This window comes from Myodes glareolus, chromosome 9 (genome assembly GCF_982192425.1).
Source record: "Myodes glareolus chromosome 9, mMyoGla1.1, whole genome shotgun sequence".
Classification (NCBI taxonomy): domain Eukaryota; kingdom Metazoa; phylum Chordata; class Mammalia; order Rodentia; family Cricetidae; genus Myodes; species Myodes glareolus.
The window spans coordinates 62,020,230-62,042,325 of NC_142034.1; the positions used below are offsets into that span (position 1 = coordinate 62,020,230).

At 45.0% G+C, this 22,096-nt stretch overlaps 1 protein-coding gene across 5 annotated transcripts in view; it reads right to left on the reverse strand.

The window, feature by feature from the left end:
* Window positions 1–1,067: 1,067 nt before the first annotated feature.
* The window catches only part of Specc1 (sperm antigen with calponin homology and coiled-coil domains 1), a 261,433-nt gene continuing 240,404 nt past the window's right edge, over window positions 1,068–22,096 (reverse strand). For all 5 annotated transcript variants that reach the window (XM_048448188.3, XM_048448186.3, XM_048448189.3 and 2 more), the window contains 3 exons: window positions 20,183–20,299; window positions 13,446–13,505; window positions 1,068–4,826 (listed from right to left, as the gene is read on the reverse strand). In XM_048448188.3, coding sequence (XP_048304145.3) covers window positions 4,737–4,826; window positions 13,446–13,505; window positions 20,183–20,299 — 267 coding nt within the window. In that variant the 3' untranslated portion in view covers window positions 1,068–4,736. The remainder of the gene's footprint in view (window positions 4,827–13,445; window positions 13,506–20,182; window positions 20,300–22,096) is intronic.

Below are 22,096 nucleotides of genomic sequence, written 5' to 3' on the forward strand. Positions count from 1 at the left end.
GGCCCTTGGTGGCTTCAAAAGAGTTGGGGACTAGGGTTAGCATGCTTACTCTGTCTCTTCTCATCCTTTGCCAAGTCACAATGTGGCAAGAATACCTTCCCAGACACCAGTGCTGAGCTCTTAGAGGATCCAGACTTCAGAACTGAGAATGAAATAAACTTCTATTCTTTAGAAAAGTGCCCAGTTTGTGATATTGTGTGGTGACAACAGAAACTGCCCAAGACAGCTGCATGGGGAGTCTGGGCCCAGGTTCCCCTAGCTGGAAGTGCACGTGTCAAGTGGCCCAGTCATGGAACACCCAAGAATGGTGCTCCATTCATGCAGAGAGCCGCATGCATAGGACAGAACTTATTTGATGAGTCTCAGAGACCATTCCCAAATACGGAGACCTGGCCATCTGTAAAAGGTTCACTCACGCCATGAGCCAGCAGGGATGTACACATGTATACAGTCCAAGGCACTGGGCATTCAAGATGGTACAGGACAATCAGATGTGGAGCAAACAAGGCCTGGTAGCTCCTGGCACAACTTTTCCTGCCCCTTTAGACTGAGAGGGAAGCGGCAGCCCCTACGCTGACCCAGGGTTTGGTAAGTCTCACCAGTGACCATTAACTTGAGCAGTTGTGGAGGCCCCCAGAAGGCCAGGCACTTGAGAGGAAAGAGAAATAAAGATTCTAGGGTGGCCTTCCTCGTCTGTGGCCTGACTAGCCTAGACATGGTGGCTTCCAGCGGATGCTTAGAGCCACTGTCAGCCACTGTCACGCTCTACTCGCTACATATTTTATTATGCGTCTCTTCAATCTTGTCATAACTTTTAACAACACTGCGTGCAGTTTCCAGGGTCCAGGCAGCCCACTTCCATCTAACACACACTTCCATCTTGAGCACATGTGTACAGCTTGGCAGCATCTGGGTGCTGGAAGGAGATCCATAACCTGTAGCCACCGCAAGGCAGCTGCGGTGACAAGGACAAGCAGGGAGAGGGCTTTAAGCTGACTCAAAGCAAGTTTGGTGCTTTGAAAAAAAAATGCTGATCGACGTCAGTGGGTGAAAGAATCAAACCGAGATAGAAACAAAATATATTTATTAGAAATCGTACACAGTGGCACACCTTACCCTTGGGAGCCCTGTCCACCTCTGACAGTACGTCACATCTGGGCAGTGCTTGGTGCTGTCTAGTGTGCTCTTGAGGGAAAGGAGGCCACAGGTATATCGAGTGCATTCAACTAATGTAGTTAAAGTCAGTGAGCTACTCAGGGTGTTCCAGTCAGAACTCCAACCTTGTCAGAGGACCTAGACGCCCAGGGCTTCAGCAGATGCTGGAAAAACTTTTCAATCAGCTGGGGGTTCTCTCTTCCACTTGTGCCAGCAGTAGGGCATCTCAAACTAGAATACTCAGGAACTGCTGGATTTGGTGAGTGGGTTTGTCCCGAAGGGTCTCAGTTCTCCATTTCCATCAGCTAGTGACAGGTTGCAGGGGACAGAGAGGTCAGAGACTGGCATGTGACTGGTGCTCATGGGAGACAGAAAGATAGCATGGCCAATATTCAATATTGCTAAGATGGCTGATTGCTTTGGGATAGCCTCACACTCTCTGCCAACTAATCCCAAATTTCCAGGATCAACTGATTCTCCACCTCCAGAATAGCTGAAGCCACAGGTAGCAGCACTGTGCTAGGCAGGACGTGAGTTTCTGTCTTCTAGTCATGGCTTGTATTCTGGATAGTCTACAAAAGCTGAGGAACAACTGGATGAAGAATGAGAACCAACCACAAGTATGGATGCTGAAGTGAGAAGGACTAGGAAGATGGATGCTCCTTGGAATATTGCCACTTGGATAGTGGCCTCGGCGCTGCCACCCGCCGTCAGTTCAGACGCCACGCAGTGCTGAGAACCAGAGTTCTCTACGTGTCTTAACTTCTCAGGGTCATGCATTTTACAGATCTCTTTGTACTTAGCTGAGGGCAGATGGGAAGAAGCATGGCTATGGAGGCCTCCAGTGTCCTCTGAATAATGGCTTGCAGAGACACAAAGAAAACAGCAAGAGCTAAGCACCAAAGCTGGGTGTGGTATCTAATCTCAGCACCCAGGTGACAGAGGCAGCAAGACCATGAGTTCAAGACCAGCCTGGGCTACCTTTCACAATATCCAAAACAAAGCAAAACAAACAACATCAACACCAACACCAAAACCAAACCAACCAACCAACCAAACAAACAAACAACAAACAAACAAATAAAAATAAGAAAAAGTCAGGCAACCCCCACCCCCACCATCATGCTTCTGTTCTTAGCTGGTCAGTTTTTCACATTCATCTTTGTGACTTGGAGATCTTCCCAGACCCTGTACCTCCACATGCAGTAGTGTGGCACCTTGACAGAGAACTGGAGCTCTATCGGTCATGCATGCCCTCTGCCTTGCAGTAACTGCATGCTATTCCTCCCCAACACCCCTGGCAAGACCTGCCACAGTCAAGAGAAAACCCAAGGAGAATACAGACAAGAACAGATGCAGCTGGCTGGTCCACAACGACCTGGGGCCCCAAAGGGCCTCTACTTACAGACACTATAAGGCGTCTGGAGACCAGCACGGAGGATGCTCTGCTGAGAGCTTCCAGATTCTTAGCACCCTGAAAACAGCCAGAGACAGACCAAACTCTCATGCCTTAACTGTGGCCTCTCCTATACAGCTCCAGAGATCACCCCTGAAGAAACAACACCCAGTTGTGGGGGACAGCGCTCCTGCCCATCCTGCTGTGACGGCTGGGAAAAGCAGACTGGAGACAATGGCGGGCAGGGGTGGGGGGTGGGGGGGGAGAGACACAGCATCAATTATGCCAACACAACAGGTATGGGAGGCAGCCCAAGGACCAGCTTTCAGAGAGACACATTCGTCAGCAAGGAGGTTCTGAGCCCTCATCTTCTACCTGGAAATGAAGGGGCCTATTTCAGCAGCTCCTATGGGGAGACCAGGGGGCAGGGAGTAGTGTCCTCCCTCTCTGCTTTATTCCAGTTATTCTAACTCACCTGATCTGAGAGCCAGGCATGCGGTGCCCAGAGGAGTCCCAGCACTGAGACACAGACAGGGGATCGGCACTGAGTCCCAGCTAAGAACTACAGACGGAGCCTACAAGTGGGGTCTGTGCCCCCACGAAGCTACCTTAGCTTGAGAATCCGCGCTGCTGCACCCAGCTGCTACTTATCAGAGCAGCGGACTGGAGAGAGGGACAGAACCTAGGTCCTCCAAGGACAGGGCTGGGCCAGCAGAGTGGCTCAGACAAGCAGGCAGAGATTCACTGTAGCTATGGTGGTCATTCGCAGGGGTTGCTATGAGCGCGGTCCTTTCTCAAAGGACCAGTCCAGGGCTATTTGGCACTTAGAACAGTAATGGGTGTTTATGCGCACCCGACTGTCTGGGGGGGGGCGCTCATTTGCTATGAAGTGCACATTTGTTTGTTCAAGAAACATGGAAAGACGCTTCTAACGCAGCGGTTCTCAACCTATATGGGGGTCACACACCAGAATTCTATATATCAGATATTTATACTGCAATTCATAACATTAGCAAAATCACAGTTATGAAGTAGCAATGAAATGTTTTTATACTTGGGGTCACCACAGCATGAGGAACTCCCAGCATAAAGAAGGTTGGGAACCACTGGTCCAGGGCCGCTTGGCTTGGGTACTCAGGGAGGGGCTGTGCTGCTTCCTAGGGAACCAACGGGGCATTGGAGGACAGAGTCACCGTTACCGCTCCTAACAGCTTCTTTCATTCGGCAAATGTAAAAGGTCCAACAAGTACCAAGGGCCAAACCTGTTTGGAGCGAAAACATGTTTATATTTCTGTCCACCCAGAATCCTAAGGGACGCCCCTCCCAACCTGCGGAAGTGTGCAAATGTGCAGACCTCACCCTCACAGGCTGCTCCACACGTCAGAGACTCGTGTGGAGTTCTGTGTGTAAATGGGACTGTAAATAACAGCAGGGCAGAGGATCTGTGGACAGCGGTCACAGCACTCATCAGCCAGGACACCAGTGCTGCGCTCAGGCCGTGTGGTTAAGGAGCAAGGCAGCTGGCCTCCCAAGGACTCTCAGCAAGGTACCTAGGTGCCTCGTGAGGAATCAAATAGGGGCGGTGAGATCTATGCAGTGTCTTTAAGTCCTCAGTTACACAGAGCTGGACATACTATTTCCCTAAGCTGTGTTTCCAGGCTGCTAAGAAGCAAAGGTTGCTTTTGTTTTTCTGTTTTGGGGAGCGTTGTTTTATTGGGGGGGGGGGGCAGGCAGCTGGTAGGGAAAGAGTTTTGAGAAAAGCAAAGCTAGAGCAGTTTTAGTAAAGGGGGAGGAAGAAGAAAAGACACGGTGATTGAAGTGTTGTTTGTCAGTGTGCAGGCCACGTGCGGGCCTGTGCAGCAAATGGGACTGGCAACACTCTGGAATCTCACAGAAGAGGGCCTGGGTTTGGAACCCACTGTGTGAGAAGCGGGGCCTGCCTCTCTAAAAACTTCCCATTGGGAACAAGGATTCCTGAGCATAGGCTCCAGACATGTTAGCATCTGAGATGGGGACACGGTGGAGCCACCTCTGCTTCTCAATGGAGTTCTGGTCTCCTTGGCTTAGGCCTTCCTTGGAAATCCAGACGGCTAGGCGGTGGGCACAGCAGGTGTGGTGGACAGTGAGCAGGCGCTTCAGGATGAGCTTCAGGTCAAGCGGCAGCTGCTGATGCTGGGTCTTCTGCTTATGTCTCAAAGTACTTGTAGATCTGGACCACATACTGCATCACACTCTGCCAGTCGGGCCGGTCTGTGTACAGCATCTCACTGAGCTCCTGCAGGGGAAGGGGACAGCACAAGACGGACATCTCAGTCCCCTTTTACCAAGTGACTCTGATCCAGGTCAGGATTGATTCTGACTGGTACCAATCAGGATTGGTACCTTCCACTAACAGGAACCAAAGTGTAGGCAAACACAGACCATGTTAACGTGCTGAGTTAGGCTTCTTAGCAGCTTTTCTTGAAAGGTGTGTCCCTTTCAAAGACGCGACTTCCTATTACTTTCATCTTTAAACACCATTACAGTTTTTTACAGTCCCCTGAACTTCCACATTAGAAGATGGTTTCTGGTTTTATAATGTGCATATGAATGGAAGCCCAGTTTCCTAGGCTCCCACCACAGTGGGCATGCTTTCACACACCCAGTGTCTTTCAATGGACGTTCTTGTGTAGGATTTCCCACACCGCTGTACTTCCGTGGGTATGCACTACCTGTAGTGTCCCTTCACTTCCACTACATTGCACTTTACACTGTCAAGTTAGTTCCTGGAGAGCTAATCATGGGGTACCACAGACACCTTGAGCCAACTTAAACCATGTGCTTTACTAGGGTTATTATCACTTAGAATCTGGCCTTTTCTTTCTTTGTTTTTTTTTCTTTTCTTTCTTTTTTTCCCCCTCTAGTTGAGTGATTTTTTTTTGCTATTTATTTAGTTTTATTAATTTACTACCTTTTGGGGGCTAATTTTGCAAGTAAGGCCATGCCAAACAGTGATAAGACAGGTGGGAAGGGTAGGTGCCTGGCAGGACACTCCATCAAGCTCTCTAGAACATACTTAATTATTAACGCTGGGATCGGATGTGGAGACTTTTGTGGTTGTAACAAAACATGAGCCAGAAGCAGAGATGCAAAGGAAAAAGGCTGAACAGAGCACATCTGTGCCTGGCAATTCCTGCCAACTCGTCACCAAGTTAGCATCTGGCATTCTCTCCTGCTCTGCTCCCTGGTCAGGCTAAAATGATCCGTATATCATGATCCGCCAGGAAGGGCACAAATGAAGCAAGAGGGACCTTCCACAATTCTGCCCAGAAAATTTTTTAAAAGAAAGAAATGAAGTCTTAGAGCAGAGATTGCTAGTGACAGCGGGGACACATGATGAAGAGTGACGGAGTCCAGTGGGGAGGCAGGGCAGGTGGCTCTCTGAACTCAAGGCTAGCCTGGTCTAGAGAGTGAGCTCTAGGATAGCCAGGGCTACACAGAGAAGCAGTGCTGATTAGGAGGCAGATAAGCTTTGAGAAGGAAGGGCAGCCCGAAGACAAGCCTAGGAACTCAAGAGGGGCAGAAAACTTCCCGTTCTGTAGGGAAAGAGGTCTTCGGTTTCAGATGATTTTGAAGTACAGCTACTAGTCACAGTTTAACTCAGACCATTTCATACTAGCAATTACTGAATCAAAAATATCTGTTACATTATTAACACAACATCTGAAAATCTTCGAAGAAATGTTTTGCACGTTTCAAGGGGAGGAAGGGAGGTTGTCTTAGTAATAATTTCACCACATACGAGATTTACTTAAATTAACAGTTAACAGCCCAAACCCAGTTCAATATGATTCCACTAAACACACATAGAAGAACTAATATTAGTTATCCCGTCTCCAAATATGGAGACCATGGAGCTCATACTGTGAGGTCAGATTAGACTACAACCAGAGCTAGACAAAGACACTACAAGAAAACTGTACATCAGTTTCTCAGATAAATAGACATAAAACTACTAGCAATTTGATAAAATGTTAGAAAACCGAATTCATTAAACTATAAAGTATCATGATCAAAATAAGGCTCGTCCAAGGAATTTAAAGCTGGATCAATGCTTTTAAATCAACATTAGAATATTAGCAGACTGAGAAAAAATATGATCAACAAACTTCAATATCTATTAATGATAAAAAACAAAACACAGAAGCTAACTTATTGTATACACTAAAGGGTATGTACCCCCTAGCCCAATAGCTAACCTCACTTAATTGTGTAAGACAATGCTTTTCTCCCTCAAATCAGGACTAAGACAAAGATGGACTTTCTTATTTGTCCTGTTTAATACAGCAGGCGAAATTTCAGTAGTTGAATATAAGGCATAAAAAAGGAACAAAAAGGCATAGATTACAAAGGAAATAACAAAACTGGTTTTGCAGACATGGATGTCGACAATCGAGTCTGCACACAAGGTAAGCGGGATTCTATTACCCCGTCCCACAGACCTCAGCCACTTTCCTGGATGCCAGAAATGAAAACAGGAATTTTTAACCAGAAAAAAAATATTGTCTGCAACCCCTCCCACATTTGTTTGGTTTTAACTTTATGTAAGTGTTTTTCCCTGCATATATGTGTACACAACACATGTATGTCTGGTACCCAACACGAGGGCATTGTGAGTTGCCTATGAGTGCTAGGAACCAATCCTGAGTCCTCTGGAAGAGCAGTCAGTGCTCTTAAACAATAAGTCATCTCTCCACCTCCCACCCCCTACTATTAAAGCCTAAATCTAACATAATATGTACACATTTTATACGCAGAAAACTATAAAACATGGCAGAAAGCAAATATCTAAATGAGAGGCAGGTTTATGAATTTAAAGATAATATTGTTAAGATTATTAATTATTCCCAGTTTGATATATAGATATAATGCAATCAGAATCAAAATCCCAAGAAACTTCTCGTTTGTTTTGTTTTGTTTTGTTTGTTTTTGTTATTTTCTGAGACAGGGTTTCTCTGTGCAGCCCTGTCTCCCGAGTGCTGGGATTAAGGATGCATACCACCACTGCCCAGCTCTCCCAGCCCTGCGTCCCAAGTGCTGGGATTAAGGACGTGTACCACCACTGCCCAGATCTCCCAGTCCTGTGTCCCAAGTGCTGGGATTAAGGACATGTACCACCACTGCCCAGCTCTCCCAGTCCTGTGTCCCGAGTGCTGGAATTAAGGACGTGTACCATCACTGCCCAGATCTCCCAGCACATCTTAATTTTTGGTAGATACTGACAAATGATTCTAAAATTTATGAATGCAAAAAACAACAAACCCATCTAGAAGAACAACAAAGGGGCAAGATTTCAGGTCTGGGAAAGGAGAGATAAGGATGCCTTCCTCAGCACCTGGTACTGCACTGGACAAGCAGCACAAGGCAAACAGCAAGCAAGCGACTAATACATGCTTCACAGATCACATAAAAATGAATCGGAGACTGCAATGGAAGCTTTTGAAAGCTCTAGAAAAACTACAAGAACAAATCTGAGTTTGCAACCTTGGGTTAGGTGATGAGCTTTTAACTACATCAAAGCACGACCTTGAAGGAATTTAAATTATAAACTGGGTCAAAATGTAAAACTTTCCTGGGAAAGATACTGCTAAGAGAATAAAAAGATAACTTTCAGACTAGGAGAGAATATCTGAAGATCAAGTATGAAAAGGACTTGTAGCCAGCATGTGTGAGAACACGTGAGTGCGTGTGTGTCTTAAAAATTAACAGTAAGAAAACAATTAGGCTTTGAAAGGGGCAGACACCACACCAAGGAAGACAAGTGTCCGGGGAAGAACTATGAACAAACCAGAGCTCAGCATAGTTTTCCAGCAGAGAAACTCGGAACAATAGAGAGGGCTGTGGCCATGCAGGAGCATCAGGACTTCAGGGCCAGCCTCGATGATGCAGTGAAAGTCTGTCTCAAAAGATCCACCCCACAACAAAACTAATCAAAACAAAACAAGGAGACAGGTGCTACAGAAACAGCTAAACTCAATGACGATGACATTACTGGAGGCAAGTGACAGAACACTCTTGCTGTGAAAGCACTATAATAAAATAAAATAGTCATAGCATTTATGGATAATCCTTTGATTCTACCAGAAGACATTCACCCACCCAATGTGTGTGCGAGCGTGTATGTGTATGTTACATGTACATGTCATGGCGGCATACATGTGGAGGTCAGAGAGAAACTTGCAGGAGTCAGTTCTTCCCTTCCATCATGTGGATCCCACTGATTGAACTCAGGCCATCAGGCAAGAAACTTTACCTACCAAGCCACCTTGCTGGTCCACACAGCAGTTCCTGCCAAGACAATGGAGGTGTTTTTGTTTTTCTTTTACATTTTATTTTATGGGTGTTCTGCTTGTATTTCTGCCCGTCCACCATATGCGTGAACGGAGGTGTTGTTTTGAGCAGGAGATAAAGAGGAGCTCTAGGTAGCATCAAATCTAGAAGATATCTTCTCCTACTCAATGCTAAGGCAGAACAAATAAAATGGAACATAAAAATTCCCCAGTCAGAATGAACATGAACTTGACTTTGAAAATACTGGATAAGAATTTCTTAGTACCTTGTTGCTGATAAGCTTATAAAGAACACTAGAAATGTACCACTGGGGCTGGAGAGACGGCTCAGCAGTTAGGAACACTGACTGCTCTTCCAGAGGACCTGGGTTCAGGTCCCAGCACCCACATGGTGACTTACAACCATCTGTACCTCCAGTTCTAGGGAATTGGATGCCATCTTCTGGCCTCTATGGGCACTAGGTACATATGTGGTGTGAGCCCACGTGTGTGTGTGCGCACACACACACAGGCAAAATACTCATACCCATAAAATAAAAATAAAAATAAATGAAGCTAAAAAAAAAAAAACCCAAGCAAAACCCAGAAATGCACTATGGCTTCTTTTTATTCACTTCTTTGCACATACTTGCAAGAACAGTCTACGACCTGGTGCTGTTCTAAGCGCCTTTAGTGATAAAGAGAGAAGGCGCTGTGCATCCAGGTTCACAGTAGCATTTGCCGAGAAGAGCTTAACTATGGTGGCACCGTAGTGTTTCAGTACAGACGAACACACGAGCAGAACATGGCATAACCGTATCATTTGCCTTAATAAGGAAGGAGGTTCCAACAGATGAACTTTGAAGACCTTACACTATGCCACATAAGCCAAACATGAGACAGAGATGGCGGGCAAATACACTTCCATGGGGTGTCAGAAACAGGTTCAGAGTCTGAGAACAGAACAGTGGCGGCCAGGCTGAGGGCGGGGGGTGAGAAGTTAATGTTTAACAGATTCAGAGTTTCGATTTTGCAAGATAAGAATTCTACATTGGGAGGGTGGCAATGATTGCAACACAGCGTGAAGGTACTTCACACCACTTAGGATGATTAAGACGGTAAAACTATAAAAAGTAGCTGACCTCACTTACCGGACTCTCAAATGTTTAGAGAGTCGGCGGGTAAGGCTTTTGGAGCTCCTGCTTTCAGGAGTTCAGTCTTGTGCAGTGACTGCCCTACACAGGCCCCGAGTAAGCGGCGTGTCATGGGCAAAATGACTAAGGCCATAGTGAACCCTCACCAAGCCACAGACGGCTAGTTCTGGAGAACACACCAGAGGTGCTCTGAAGCAATCGCGATGATGCCACGAATGTTTGCCCAATTCTTCTGGTACGGATGATGATGTTGGCTTAAGACGCCCATTTCATGGTGGCTGGGCAGGAATGTGTTCTAAAGCTCGAGGTACACGAGCTTCACTTTGAAGGAATCTTCCTTGCTTATCTATTTACCCTAAAACATGTGCTTATACAGATACAGATACTCAAAAAACTTATTTTTAAGACTTATCTTTAATATTTCTTAAATATGTATATATGTGTGTGTTTGAATGTAGGTTTCTGCACAAGAGTGCGGTGACTGCACAGGCCAAAAAAGGGGTGTCAGATTCCCTGAAAGTGAAGTTACAGACGGTTGTGAGCTGCCCAATACGGGTGCTGGGATGAAACTCGGGTCCTCTGCAAAAGTAGTGCACTCTTAACTTCTGAGGCTTTTCTCCAGCTGGATTTTACTTCTTGAATGTTTAGCATTCTATTTTTTGAGTGAGGTTTAGAGAATACTTCTATTTGATATTTGAAGGGTATTGGTGCTGCTACCTAAACTGTCCATTCTGTTTCAATTTAATATCGGCATGATACCATTCATAGCACGGCTGTCTCCACAGCTCCTTCCCTTTTCATTTCTCCAAGTCCTCCAACCTTGGAAGGCTACCGACTTACATCTCACTGTTATTTCAGCTTATATTTTCCTGACTGTCCTTTTCCCCCTGATTGTATGTGGATTAAAACAACAAAAAACTTTGGCCACGTATAGTGTGGTGGTGCATGTCTACAAACACAGCACTTAAGAGGCAGAGGCGGGAGGATGAGAAGTTCAAGGTCATTCTCATAGTGATATCAAAGTCAGCCTTGCTCTACACACACACACCTACACACACACACACACACACACACACACACGCATGCACACACATGCACACAATACATTGAGTTACACTTGGCATTTTAAAGCTACACCCAACCTGAAGTAACAACAGTAATTAATAACCTTTGGTCAGTTATACTGAAATATTATATAAGAAGTTTCAAGAATGGGAAAGCCAATTAACAGCTGCTTAAATGAGATTTTCGTTGTTGTTGTAAACAAGAAGCCCAGAAGTAGATTCCAGATTGATTACCACTAAGTGTTGCCTCTTTTTTTCCACTCCACAATATTTATTTATTTATATTTTATTTTTGAGACAAGGTTTCATGTAGCCTACAATGGCCCCAAACTTGCTGTGTTTGTTAGTTTTTCCAATCTAGAAACTAAATACACATTAACCAATAAATGTTCTCTACTGTTTTTCAACCCTTCATTGTCTATTCAGCCTGTGGGATGGTTTCCTTATGTGAATCCACCATCTTTCTCCTTTGCTATATCTAACCAGTTTGGCAACCCATCCATAGTTTTTTTCCCCTCCAAATTTTCATTCCTAGTAGCTTTGTGTAACCTTCCTGGTGGCAACAAAAATATTCTAAAAAGATCCTTCTGCAGGTCTCTTTGGATATTGGCCTATTTAAACACTGACCCCCAAGGAATTGTAATTTCTTCAGAAATCTCTTGCTGGGACAAGGGAAGGACGAAGGCTAGCGCCAGCAGCAGAAGGAGGAGCTTGTCTTGGTGAACTCTGTACAAACCTGTCAACTTGTGAGACCACCTGGCAGGGAGACTGACACTAGGCAATGACGGGTACTGATTGGCAGGAGGACACACCAGGACGGCTTAATTATATGTCTCTTGCACTCTGTCTCGGCCTAAGTCTCTTGTCAGGGTTCTGAAGATGAACTGGGAGTGTTTGCGTAGGGGTCACTGGGCCTCTATGTCCCTAGTATGGCCACACTGTATAAATCCCCTGTTTCCCTGCTTTCATGATTATTTATCTGTTTAACTGGCTTCCTGAGGATGGTCAAGCTTAGCTTGTTAGGGCTGGGAGGGCTGAGGCTCCGACTCTAACAACTTCAGGAACAGACTTGAGTCTTTTCTAAATCTCTAAATCTCCCTCCCTTATATTTATAGCACTATGACCCTCCTTGGTTTCTACTCCTCTTTGTCTTCTTTGTTATTCTCTCTCTCTCTCTCTCTCTCTCTCTCTCTCTCTCTCTCTCTCTCATTTTTGGAGCTGGAGGGAGTCCCTGTGTTGTACAAGCCTGGGCTTGACTTCAAGAGCCACGCGAAGTCTCAGCTCCAGGAAACTAGGATTAGATATGTAGCACCACGTATGTTCTCTCAAACGTTTCAGTATGTGTGCATAGCTGTGCTGAGGTCCAAAGTCAGCATCTAGTGTCTTCCTTAGTCCCTCTCCACTTTTGGCGACAGGTGCCCTCAGGCCAGCAGGAGCTCACAGCCAACAAGAATCTCCTGGCACTGGGATTACAGGCCTGGCTTTTTACAGGGTACTGTAGATCTCATACTGCCATGCCTGCCCAGTCGGACTTTACCCACTGAGCCATCTCCCCAGTGCCTCTTACCTGCCTTCTAGGTTTAAACAGTTAATATTTGTTACCCCCAATCTGGCAGGTAATCCCCTCTCTTATTTGGTGTACCTATTGGCTAGAAAACTCAATCCTTTTCTTTTCTGCTTTGTAATCTTGGCTTGTGCATATTTCAGTGGCCATTAAATGATAGAAGCTTCCTACATTCAACCATTTAGCTAGGTGCTCCAGACAGAAACCTGGGTTCCAAACCTCATCTGGGTAGCCATGGCTGTCCTAGAACTCACCATGTAGACATTTCAATGAGATTTCTTGGTAATTTGAACAAGAAAATTTTAATAACAATCTAGCTCACTGTTTTGTCAGAAATGCTATTTATTCATAATGAAATCTTAATTCTAAGAACTTTTGAGTTCAGAGCTAGAGAGATAGATGGCTTAACAATCAAGAGAATTAGTGGCTCTTCCAAAGGACCTGGGTTTGATTCCTAACACCCACATTGCAGCTCATAGTCATCTCTAAGTCCAGTTTTAGGGGATCCAGCAACCTCTTTTGGCCTACACAGGCACCAGACACACATGGGGTACACAGATCACTAGCAGGCAAAACACCCACAAACATAAAATAATAATAATAATAAAAAGGAAACAGAAACAAACAAACCAACCCCTGAGTGTACATCCTTTCCGACCAGCTGGTTAGCATCATATTAGGAATCCTGAGGGACAGGTCTGCAAATGGACCTGGGTGTCCTTTATCAGTTTAGTGGGTAGCAGGACATTCTTTCTCCTGAAGTAGGAAAAAAAATATCAAAAAGGTACAAAACAGGATACTTACCAGGCTGGGCTTGATGCCTACACTTTCAGCTGCTTCAAATGCCAACAAGAGATTTCGTTTCTGTATCAGAAAGACAAAGACAATGGATGAGAGCAGGGACAGCGCGGACACTGCAGATTCCTCATTGAGGAAACAAGCAATGTCATGTCAACCGTGCAGACCAGCTCTGTCTCGGCAAGGAAAGGGTAGCAGGTTACGACTGCCACTGGGGAAAACAATACTGACTGACACCTGACTAAAGACATAGTTTTGTGGCCTTTTCAAGATTTACAATATTCACCATGTTGTGTTTTTTCACAATGCCACAAATGACAATCAAACTGGGTGTGGCACCAATGTACTTCTGACTGAGGCAGGAGGATTATGAGTTCGAGGCCAGCCAGGGCTACACAGTGAGACCTAGTCTTTAAAAAACTATCAAAGTCATACATGAAGGTAGTTACATATAACCAAATGAAAAACTGCTTCCTCCCTGGTCCTAGCTCTCAGGACAACTGCTTTCTAGTTTGTCTTTATTTCCTGCAGTGACTTCTTGGTGACTGTGATCTTCTCACAGCACTATTTAGTTTTTAACCTATTCCTGTGTGAGGGTGCTCACATCATGGTGAGCCTGCGGCAGTCAGAGGACAGCTTGCTGAGATTGAATCCCAATCTTTCCTCTAAGGTTTGCTTTTCCCTGAAGTCTGTGCTGATTGGTGACTTCTCTGACTGAGAGAATGGCCTCATCATCTGGTTTTTGCTTGTTTTATTCATCCTGGTGCTGGTGTGAAATCCCTAACTCCTTGCAGCCTGCTGCTTTTCTGTCCTCACACAGAAGAGTCTTGGATTGCTTCTCGCTTTCTCCTTTTCAAACTCTGAAGCTCTTAGCCATTACTATTATTCAAAGAAGTCTTCCTGCCCCAGGAATCCTCCAGAACCTCTTATCAACTGTAGGACTACACCCCATCTCCCTGGAGGACATTCTTGAGAAAGGCTGTAGAGGAGAAACATTTCCAGATGTGTTCATACAGAAAATCCTCTTTCTACTACCATGCTTGGTTAAGAGAATTCTTGGACAGGGAATTCTAGGCTGAAAATACTTTCATCTTAGAACAAGAACAGCACCGTTCCCCAGAATTACGGAACCTGAGTTTGGGCTTTGTTCCCAGACTCTCCTTGACTATTCTCTGACATCTCTTTGTACTGATAACCTAAATTACTTGTCATGCCATCCGTCTCAACAATTCATATGAAAGTCATTAAGTTTTAGAAATTTAACTAGATGTTTTAAGTACCACTGAAAAGTACGGTCACAGTTTATGTCCTATGTATAATTTTACAATTTGATTCATTTAGCTTTCTTTTTCCTTCCCCAGTACTGGGGATTGAACCTAGGCCTTATGCATGCTAGGCAAGCACTTTACCACAGTTGTATTTAAATTCTATACATGAGCTGGGATGCATTTGTGGCCCCAGCTATGTAAGAGACTAAGGGAAGAGGATCACTGGAATCAGGAGTTCAAGTCCTTTTATATCTACAATGTTCTATTTTTCCCATAGTCTTCACTCTGCCCCGTCTAAGCATCTGGCCCTGGTTCGGCCGACACTGCAGTCAACTTGCTGATGTAGAAATACCGTCAGAGGAAAAGCAGACGTGCCTATGCATACTTTCTTCTAGCCTGTGATGTAATCGTGGGAAGCAGCTGAGCCATGGTGATACTGCCCAGTGCAGCAGACTTCTTCCTTGACACCGGGAGAGATTGGTGGCCAAGAGCTGTTTCTGTGATGCTGCCCTGTTCTGCTGAGCGGAAGAGGGTAAATGGGCCCGTCCGGCCCACACCAGGGCGGCCACCCCCGTTTTGGTGCTAATGGAACCTTTGTTCTTATTTTAAAATCCCTTTGGTTAGGCCAGTGTTTAGGTTACACTGCTCAGGAAGCTGAGATACAAACAGTTTTTATGGCGCATGAGATTGTAATGCCAAACTGGTTCCTAAAAAGGCACAGCATTTTCAGCTCCGATAACCATGCTCTCCCTGCCCTCCGTGTATCTTCACCTACCAAATGTGTCAAACTAAACACTGCATTTTGATGTTCTAGTTTGTTTACTGGGTTACCAATAAGGTCTAAAGAGAAAGCGTTTCTAAATCAAATATTTTAATTAGAATTCTGCTAAGACCCTCTAATAGGATCAAATGAAAGTATGTTTTCTAAGAACCTGAACACAGGATAAACGGTCTGTATAGGAAAACCGCCTCTAAAAGCTCTGAAACAGCATAACATGGAGTACAATGGGGTGATTTTTTGTTGTTGTTGTTCATAAAAATGATGTTTGCTCATTTTGATGGAGGTGGGACAACAGTGACCAGGGGTCATCATCCTAATGCCCTCCCACTATGCACTGCTGTGGCTGCTGTGCAGAGGCCAGTGAAGAGGCTGGGGAGGAGAGTCAATGTCCTCAGGCCAAGAGCTCTGCCTCGGTGGAGGCTCTGTCATACAGGTGAGGACAGAGTGAGAGGCCATTTATTCTTCAGTGTCTGCTGTGTGTGTGTGTGTGTGTGTGTGTGTGTGTGTGTGTGTGGTGGGGGGAGGCAGGGGAGCGGGGAGGGGTAAGCCTGAACCTTCTAGCTCAGAATAATCTGATGCAGACCTTGGTCTCTAGATTGGCTGGCAGGACTGCACTGGTAAAGTATCTTTCTGCTAATAAGAGGGAGCAAGAATTTGATTCATATTCATATTCAATTTCAGATAGCAACAGAATCACTTTCCACTCGATAACCTGACTCGGCTGCATGGAAGAGCTTCATATGCTGACATATGAAGACTGTACTTCTAATGAAAACAAAATACTTCACTGAAATCTTCCAGTCGCTGTGATGTACACCCTGTGATTGAATATTCCTTTACTACAAGTTATCCTTGCTTATTTGAGATACCGCCTCTTCTAGCCCTATCTGGTGTTAACCTCACTGTGTAGCTGAACTCCTGATCTTCCTGCTCCCACCTCCTAAGTGCTGGCTTTACGAGCATGCACCACTGTGCCCAGTTCTTACTTTTAATTCTGAACTAGTTAATTTCCTTTGGTGCTGGGGATAAAATCCAGACCCTCATGGATGCTAAGCACAGGCTCTACCTCTGAGCCCAGATCCTTTAACATATTATTTTTATATTTCAATTTTAATGGATTTTTAACAAACATTATATTTCCCTTAGTACCCTTGATAGTATTCCACAAGGTACAACCACCCAGTCAATGACCCCCTCACGCTGAGTACACAAGACCGCAGGGCAGAGTCTGAATCATGTTCATTCACCCCAAAGGATCTGTAGTAGTTATGCTCCCTTTGAAGTCCAACCTCAAACATATCCCTTCTGTGAAAGCCTGCCCAGTGGTACTGTCACCTCAGGGAAATCACCCTTATTAAAAGCTCTGCACATGCTCAGTTGATGCTGTAGTGATGGGCTTTGGTTGACACATCATTTTGATCATCCTCCTCTGTAATGGATGGATCTGTCCTTTCTCAGTGCACCCTCACCCCTTCTCATGACATCCTGAGCTATAACCATTGCTTCTCCACTTAGGGTACAGCTAATAGCCATTGCTTCTCCACCTTGGGTGCAGTCAGGAAGGGACCAGATATTCCTTCAGGGAATAGTGGGCCAGTGGTAACCAACAGACCTAAGTGCTGAAACTCAAACTCAACTGGAGTTGACAGGGGAGCTGTGAAGTCCAACAGATCTGTATATGACACTCCTGGCACATGATGTTGACCCCTTAGTTGCCTTATAATGGTCCTTCACCAGTGGCATTTCTTAATGACATCACCAGAGACCCAGAAAAAGAAACTCAACCAGATGTGTGGGAAATAGAGGCCCTTGTCCTGTAAGGGTAACAGAAACAAGAATACTGTTGCCAGCCTGCCCTGACGCATATTCCACATCTGCAGAAGGCCACTGGGCGACTGGCCGGGAGCCTGGTGCAGGGGTCTCAGGGATGCAGAGTGAGACAGGGTTTCGGTCACTAGGAAGCAATGCTCATGATACATTGTGAGAGTGAACACTCGCAGGCCCATTGTTTTCCAACAGATCTGAACTGACTGGAGGACAAAGAAGCCAGGCCTGTTGACTACCGATAAACAAGTCACTTTCAGGAAGACTCACATTTTAGCATGTGTGTGGTCATTTTAGGAAGGTCTGCTGATTATTTTGTAATTTGTTATGTTCACTATTGACATAATTATTCTTGTAACATCGCACCAGAAAGGAAGGCAGAGGAAAATCAAAACTGTTCCTAGGTGACAATCAGATGCCCTGCTATGGCCTTGGCCTGTGTGATGGCCGACGGTCCCCACACCACCTGGCTCTAGTTCCCTCTGCGGGGTCCTCTCTGTACTTCTGTGCTTAGACGGGGCTTGAGTGTCCCAGAAGGCTCATGTACTGAAAGCTTGGCCAGCAGCACACGTGTTAAAAATGAACCTTTAGAAGGAGGTAAAGCAGGTGCCTGGGAATCAATCTCTGAGGAGATCAATGCAGTCCCCATGGGATGCTGATTACTCTTTGTGAGAGCAAATTATAACAAGGGCAAAGTTGGCCTCTGAGTCTCTCTGGCTTCCTGCCTCACCATGCATCCTCTCCACACATGCTTTCACTGCTGTGACACTACCTACCCACTATGAGATCCTCATGAGAGGCCAAATGGACTTGACTGCCTCAATTTGGGATGTCTCCAAGCTCTAAAAAAACCTCTCTTCTTAACAACATACATAGTCTCCGGTATTTTGCTATAGTTATCAAAGTTGCTTAAAATGGTTCCCTTAAAATCAGGGGAATTGGCTAATCTTCAGTTTCACGGCTTCACACGCCATCTCTAACTACCCTTCAAATATTATTGGGCAGTGCAAATTCAGAACACTGACTGCTTCATCTCAGGACGTCCTGCCAAATAATACGAATCTTCATGGATTTCTCCCACATCCATTCTTCTAGCTCTGATTTCCCATCTGAACTCCAGATTTGCTGTTTGCCTGCCTAATATAACACTTGACTATTTTAGACACCTCACACTACATATTTTTTCTCCCAAATATTACATTACCTAGCCTCTTTCACAATTTATAAGGCATTTCACATGGAAATACTTTGAAAACATTACTTTTTCATTGCTAGAAATTAAACCCAGGGTCTGGTACATGCTGGATTAGTGCTCTGCCGTTAGCCACACTGCCAGTCCTGCAAGATATTTTGTGATGGCTAATTGTTTTGTGATAGCTTGTCTATGTCTGGAATTCATTTTTTTCAAGACAGGATTTCTCTATGCAGTCCTGTCTGTCTTGGAACTCACTTTGTAGAACAGGCTGGCCTCAAATTCACTGAGATCTGCCTGCCTCTGTCTACCAACTGTAGGGATTAAATGCATGCGCCACCACTGCCTGACTGGTATTCAAATATTTAGCCAGACATGTGTGTGCATGTGTGTGTGTGTATGTATGTATGCATTTATAGAACGTGTTTGTGCGAATGCTTATGTGCAGAGAGTAGAGGATACTTGTGGGAGTTGCTTCTGTCCTTCCACCATGTGGGTCCTGGTTATTAAACCTAGGTTGTCAAGCTTGGGAGCAAATGCCTTTACCTGCTGAGCCATTTTGCCAGCCTTCTAGGCAGGTATTTAAAGGATGAGATTAATCAAGACATGGTGATGCACACCTTTGATCTGGGATGCAGGAAGCAGAGACAGGCAGATCTCTGTGAGTTCGAGGCCAGCATAGTCTACAGAGTTAGATGAGATTAACATTTACACTGGAGGATATTTCATAAAGTAGATAACTCTCTGGAACATGAGTGAGTCTAATTTGTCAGCTTAATAGAAAAAATCAGGACCTTCATTAAAAGGGAATTCTGCTACCTCTCCTAGCTCCATTCTCAGCACTGGAAGAGACTTTGAAAAATGAAGGTCACAGCTAAACCAGGGTTTTCTAAAGAAAGCAGGTAATAGGGTCCTATCAGCGACCACAGCAAAACGGGACTCACTGTTCTTCTTGGTAACAAATGGCAAGCATTGAGAAGGGCAGCTGAAACCTATTTGCTGAGGATAGGCCCCTACACTGCAGTCATGTTCTGTCCCTGTGCCCTTCCTGATGTCCACTCTAGCTCTATCAAGCCTCCCCAACTGTCTTAGTTAGGACTTCTATTGCTGTGAAAAGACACTTTGATCACGGCAACTCTTACGAAGGGAAACTATTTTTCTTTTTCAAGACAGGCTTTCTCTGTGTAGCTCTGGCTGTCCTGGAACTCTCTTTGTAGACCAGGCTGGCCTTGAACTCACAGAGATTCTCATGCCTCTGCCTCCCAAGTGCTGGGATTAAGAGTGTGCACCACCACACCCAGTTAAAGGAAAACATTGAATTGGGGCTGGCCTACAGTTTCAGAGGTTTAGTTCATTGTCATCATGGCAGCATGATGGTAAGCAGGCAGGCATAGTGTTGAAGAAGAGCTGAGAGTTCTACACCTTGAGGCACAGGCAACAGGAAGTGAACTGTCTATTACACTGAATGAAGCTTGAGCATATGAGACCTCAAAGCCCATCCCCACAGTGACACACTTCATCCAACAAGGCCACACTTACTCCAATGAAGTCACACCTCATAATATTTTAGGAGCCATTTTCTTTTACACTACCCACCCACCTTCCCAGCAATGCATTGCTACAGAAATTCTATTGGCTCTCCTGGAGGTGAAATGGGGTGGTGTAGGCAGGGACTTACTTTCTCCTGACTGTTCAGCTCCTGGTATGGGATGTGGGCAGGCAGGTAGGTGTGTAGCAGAGCACAGAGGGCCAGCCCATCGCTCCAGCTGCTGCTGAAATTAGTGATATCAATGTTCTGTGGAGAAAGAAAAGCCAGTGTTAGCCCACACTGCACTGTCAAGGACACAGCAGACAACATGCCAACATTAACCCATACTGCACTGTCAAGGACACGAGCCAGACAATGTGCTAGTGTTAACCCACACTGCACTGTCAAGGACACAGCAGACAATCTGCTAGTGTTAACCCACAGTGCACTGTCAAGGATACAGCTGACAATGTACCATCACTACCATCACCATCATCACTACCATCATTATTACCATCACTACCACCATCACCATCATCACCAACATCATTATCATCATCATCATCACCACCACCACCATCATCATTACCATCACTATCATCTCCATTAATACCATCACCGACATCATGACTACACATAATCCAACATCAAACAGACCAGACAAAACATGAGCATGAAGCCCAGGCTACAACTGCTTCTGTTCTATATTCCCTTCCTTAACCAAAGCAGCTTCCTAGGGGCAGGAGAAGCCTCAGGCTCAACAGAGAACACTCCCGGCGAGACAGAGAACAAGCAAGAATCATTCCTCTGGTGGGGAATGAGGCTCCTCCTGCAAGACAGGCAGTGAGTTGGGGTCGCTGCTTGACACACAGTGATAAGCAACGTTATTTTCCCAAAGTTTTAATCTTTAAAAGATGTCCACAGGCTGGGGAGTTGACACAGTGGGCAAGGGCATTTGCAGTCAAACCTGACCTTCTGAGTTCAATCCCCAGGAACCACATAGTGGACAGAGAGAAACGATTCCTGAAAGTTGTCCTCTGACCTTCACAAACATATAGTGGTTACACACACATAATTATAATAACAATGAAGGAGACCAGGGCTCGAAGGATGAACTCAAAGGTTAAAAAGAGACAGTCTAAAACGATAGAAGCCAGGCTAAGTGTGTTCTCTGCCAGAAGGAGGACCTCTTAGTCCTTTCCCTTCTGCTCTATTATATCCTAACTGCCCTCAATTCTTTGCTGCTCATTTACTCTGAACAGACTTGCCTCTATGGGTGCAGAAATGATTCCTCTGTGATAAGGCATTTCTCCTGAGCATCAAATTCAAAGAAAAAACTTCAACCCACAAGCAGTTCTAATCTGTGTGGTCATTTAAAATAAAGAGACCAGGGGGTGAAGAGATGGCTCAGTGGTTAAGAGCACTGGCTGCTCCTCCAGAGGACCAAGGTTAATTTCTCAACACCCACATGGCAGCTCACAACTGTCTGTAACTCCATTTCCAGGGATCTGACAACCTCACACAGGCAAACTTGTAGGTAAAATACCAATGCACATAAAATAAAATAAATACCAAATAACTAAATAAAAATTAAAAGGCCAAAGTCATTTATACACCAAGTCATTGCTTGTCCAAAATTATAGCTTCACAGTTCAGAATTGTTTCATCTTATTTTTTTTTTTAGAGCTTCTTAGAGTAGAAATTTTATTCCACTGAGGATCTATCTTCAGAGAGAGAAAGAGGCAACTATGGTATAGTTTAAATCTTGTCCAGCAATGGGGTCACATAGATCCCAAAACATTCATTATAGGCTATTGCCAATGACCTCGGTTACATTCCAGAACTTGACATTAAAGCCTATTGCTGAAGATACTACGTACTTGAGCCACAGAACATGGAAAAGTCAGGCTGGTACTCAACTGGAAGGGGCTAGGCATGCTTGCTTTCAAAGGAGAAAAAAGAAGCATTATTCTCATCCAGTTGAGAATCCCACAAACTACAATGAATGACTGGCCTGACAAGATACACCTGCTGGTACAATAGTGACAGAGATGCTATGGGAGT